This window comes from Teleopsis dalmanni, chromosome 1 (assembly GCF_002237135.1).
Source record: "Teleopsis dalmanni isolate 2A chromosome 1, ASM223713v2, whole genome shotgun sequence".
NCBI lineage: Eukaryota > Metazoa > Arthropoda > Insecta > Diptera > Diopsidae > Teleopsis > Teleopsis dalmanni.
This window is the reverse complement of record NC_051846.1, coordinates 125,404,839-125,409,314: the sequence shown is the minus strand read 5'-3', so window position 1 is coordinate 125,409,314 and position 4,476 is coordinate 125,404,839. Positions and strand designations below refer to the sequence as shown.

Sequence of the window (4,476 nt, the reverse complement as noted above, 5' to 3'; positions counted from 1 at the left end):
AAGTTCAGTAGAGGGTAAGTGCATCCAACAACAACAATTGCGTAAGGTTGTCAATAAACTACCAAATAAGGTTCGTAATAATCAATTCCCATTTTCGATAGCTACAACAATTAGAACCTGTTTATTTTGCACAAACAATGAGCATTTAATTCAAAATTGCCCTCAACTTTAAAAGTTAAATGTAGATGAAAGATTTGAGAAGGTTAAAGGCAAGTCGAAGCAAGCAACAATAGCGAACTGGATAGAAATAACATTCCTGTAGATAGTAATGTATCAAATGATTACAGAAACGAACAACCTCGCGGTGACATTTATCGTATCGGAATCAAGGCACCAGCATTCTGTAAGAGGGATCCAGACCTGTACTTCATCCAGATGGAATCCCAATTCAGAAACGCAGGAATCACAACTGATAAAACCAAATATGATCATGTAGTCAGCAGTCTTGACAGCGCTACTTTAAGAAATATCGCGGACATTGTTCGTGCTCGACCTGCTGTAGAAGAATACGAAGCGGTTAAGAAGCGGTCGATTCAAAACTTTGCAGACTCCGAAAATCGAAAACTGCGGCGACTAGTTCAAGAGTGCCAGTTAGGTGATAGCAAGCCAACACATTTGTTGCGCACCATGCGAGATTTAGCCAGCGGCGCCATGAATGATGGAGCAATAAAACAATTGTGGCTGGATCGTTTGCCTGAAGCAGTGCGAGCAGTCGTTTCAATTTCGGAGGATGACTTGGACAAATGTGCGCAACAGGTAGATCAGATGTTGGAAATGGTAAACTACAATTCTGTAGCTGTTATCAACACATCTGCACAGAATAATGATCATATCATGAAAGCCATAGACGCCTTGAGTAAGCAGGTTGCGGAGATAAAAACTGCACAAAAACGAAACAGAACAAGATCTCAAACTCCAGATCGCAAGCTACGTCATTCAACCCGTACTGATTCGCAAGTAAAACGTTATTCCATGTGTTACTATCACTATCGTTTCGGTGCGGAAGCAAAAAAATGTTCCTTGCCGTGTAGTTTCAATCAACAATGAAACCAATAGAGACTTTATCAGTGGCGGCCGATGAAGTCCAATTTGTAAATACGTCTAGCCGCCTGTTCATCACGGATCGAAACACACAATTCAAGTTCCTGATAGATACTGGAGCTGATACTCTCTCAATACTACAAGTGTCTTGATTTAAAAACTCCAAGCTACAATCAACATCGCGATCATTGTATGCAGCGAATGGTTCGGCTATTCCAACCTACGGTAACGAGTTGCTATCAATGAATTTGGGCCTTCGTAGGAAGTTTGATTGCAATTTTATAATCGAAAATGTTTCAAAAACAATTTTGGGTGCCGATTTCTTGAAACATTTCGGTCTTGTAGTAGATGTAAAACGTAGATGCATGAGCGATACGCAAAGAAAGTTGAGTACCCAATGTGCATCGGAACACACTGGATATGAGCCAGTCTTTTCCATTCAGAATGACCACAAATTCAAAGAGCTACTAAACCCATTCAAGGAGGTGACAATGCCTGTTTCATACAATTACAATAACGAGCCTAAGACTACGGTTCGCCACCAGACTATCACCACTGGTCCGCGTGCACGGCAGCTAAATCCGCAAAAACTACAAGCAGCCAAGCAGGTGTTCGAGTATATGTTGAAGCAAGGAATTTGTAGACCATCCAAGAGCGAATGGGCGAGTCCACTAAATATGGTGCAAAAAGGAAACGGATTGTGGCAATTATCGTCGACTTATTGCCCAAACAGTTCCTGACCGCTATCCTATTCCACATATGCAAGATTTCACACATTCGCTAAATGGAAAACGCATTTTTACAGCGTTGGATTTAGAAAAGGCGTACTTTACTATACCGGTAGCTGAAGAGGATAGAGAAAAAACAGCAATAATTACACCTTTCGGCCTGTACGAATTTAATGTGATGACTTTTGGACTTTGTAATGCAGCACAATCATTTCAAAGGTTCATGGACCAAGTTCTTTTCGGGTTCAAGTTTGCCATATGTTATATTGATGATATTTGCATCGCATCCGATAACATAGACGAGCACATACAACATGTGCGCAGCGTGCTACAACGTCTCCAGGAACATAGTTTGAAAATAAACATTGCGAAATGTGTGTTCGCAGAGGAAGAAGTAACATTCCTTGGTCATCTCATTAATCATAAAGGAATTCGTCCCCCAGATAAGAAAATTGAAACGATTGCAAATTTTCCAAATTTTATCGACATTTTATTCCAAAAGCGGCGGAAATCCAGGGACGGCTTCAGAACTTAATTAACGGTAACAAAAAACAGGACAGAACTGTTATTAAATGGACCGCGGATGCAGATAACGCATTTGCGGAATACAAAGAAGCCTTAATTAATGCAACAACAATCGTTCATTCAATTCCAGATGCAAACCTTGTACTTCACGTGGATGCCAGTAATGTAGCTGTTGGCGCTGCATTAAATCAAATCAATAACAGACAACTCGAGCCTTTGGGGTTTTACTCAAAGCGGTTGACGAATATTCAAGCCAAGTACATCACGTACGACCGTGAGTTGCTCGCGATTTACCAATCGGTTAAATATTTCAAACATGCGATTGAAGGTAGACGTTGTACTATTTTCACTGATCATAAGCCGATAACGTATGCATTTCGACAAAACCGGAAAAGGCATCGCCACAACAGCTAAGACACTTAGATTACATCGGTCAATTCACAACTGACATTATGCATATAGCTGGCAAGAATAGTCCGGTAGCTGATTTTCTGTCACGCATCGAAGCTATCAGCAACGAAGACCTAGTTGACTTTGATCAATTAGCAGAAAGCCAGAAAACCGACATTGAAACAAATGGTTTTCTGTCTAATAGTAATAAATCTGCACTTCAACTGAAATGGATACTCATTCCAAATTCATCTAAGGAAATTGCATGTGATGTATCATCAAATCGTGTGCGTCCTTTTGTAACTGAACAGTTTAGACAACGCGTCTTAAATTCAATACATAATTTGGCACATGCATGCTGGTCGGCGAGCCACTATTAAGCAAATATCAGAACGTTTCGTATGTTAAGCGAGTTAAATTATGTATTCCGTGCCAACGAGCAAAAGTCACGCAACATAATAGATCAACAATTTTGAATTTTGACGTACCAAGTGACCGGTTCGCTGTAATCCACATTGATCTCATTGGGCCTCTACCATTGTCAAACGGTTACCGATATTACCTTACATGTATTGATCGGTTTACCAGATGGCCAGCGGTAGTCCCTATCGAGGATATACATGCCAGCACGGTAGCCATAGCGTTCACCAATGGTTGGATCATACACTTTGGCGTTCCGAAGCAGATCATAACAGATCAAGGAAGACAGTTCGAGTCAACACTGTTTAATGAATTAGAGAAACTCATTGGTGCCAAACATATTCGAACTAGTCCACGTCATCCTCAAGCAAATGGTTTGATTGAACGTTTTCATCGGACTCTGAAAACTGCAATGAAATGTAAGCATGAACATCAATGGTCTGATGCAATACCTTTGATTGTGTTAGCGCTTCGAAATATCTTTAAAGACCTAAAAGTAACTACATCAGAAATGGTATATGGGACAACTTTGCGGTTGCCGAGCGATTTCCTGGAACAAGGTAATAATGATAAAATCCCAGAACATGAATTCGTGGAAAACATGAGACAGATGATGTCTCAAATACGTTCATTTCCTACATCAAATCACTTAAATGAAAGGGTATTCTTACAGAAGGAACTGCAACATGCTACTCACGTGTTTTTGAGGGATGATAGTGTCCGCCCACCATTAAAAACACCGTACGATGGGCCATTTAAGGTTGTGAGGCGTTCAGACAAGACGTATGATCTTCTAATCAAAGGAAAACCGGTGCGGGTGAGTGTTGATCGGGTAAAGGCAGCATTTTTATCAAGTGACAATGAAGACGTAAGCCCATCATGTACAGAAAATATGGCAGATACTCGAATGGATACCAAACCTAGTAATGTAACACGAAAGGGACGATTAGTGCAGGTTCCAAGAAGATATGTTAAATTTGACTTAACATGACATCGCACATGACTCAGTCACTGCCAGGGGAGTGATGTGGCGGTTGCATATTCACATTAATGTTTAAAATGATATGGGTTGGCCATGCAAACACGGACAGGTAAATTATTGAACATAAGATGAGTTGGCCATAAAAGAAAATTTTTAGAAATTAATAATATTTTTATTTAGTAAAAATAAGGTTGTCATTCTTTTTAAGGTTTGGGAAAACTAAGAATAAAACAACAGACACGTGTAATTTCAACACACAAAATTGAATAATTATTTCTTGCTTAAACAAATAAATAAAGAATTAAATTAAGTATGATAAGCCTACACATTCTTACAATTGCATTAGTCTTAATAAAGGACAATTTTGGCGTTTATCAGCTTGGAAGGGCG

The 4,476-nt window shown here is 39.7% G+C and overlaps 2 protein-coding genes across 2 annotated transcripts; both read left to right on the top strand.

Moving 5' to 3' along the window:
* Positions 1 to 375: 375 nt before the first annotated feature.
* LOC119665958 lies at positions 376 to 1,047 on the top strand. Its single transcript, XM_038075217.1, has one exon. The coding sequence runs from the start codon at positions 376 to 378 to the stop codon at positions 1,045 to 1,047; it is 672 nt and encodes a 223-aa protein (XP_037931145.1).
* Positions 1,048 to 2,746: 1,699 nt separating this feature from the next.
* Positions 2,747 to 4,095, top strand: LOC119665956. The gene is made up of 2 exons (XM_038075216.1): positions 2,747 to 2,994; positions 3,273 to 4,095. The coding sequence occupies exons 1-2, from the start codon at positions 2,747 to 2,749 to the stop codon at positions 4,093 to 4,095; spliced, it is 1,071 nt and encodes a 356-aa protein (XP_037931144.1).
* Positions 4,096 to 4,476: the final 381 nt, after the last annotated feature.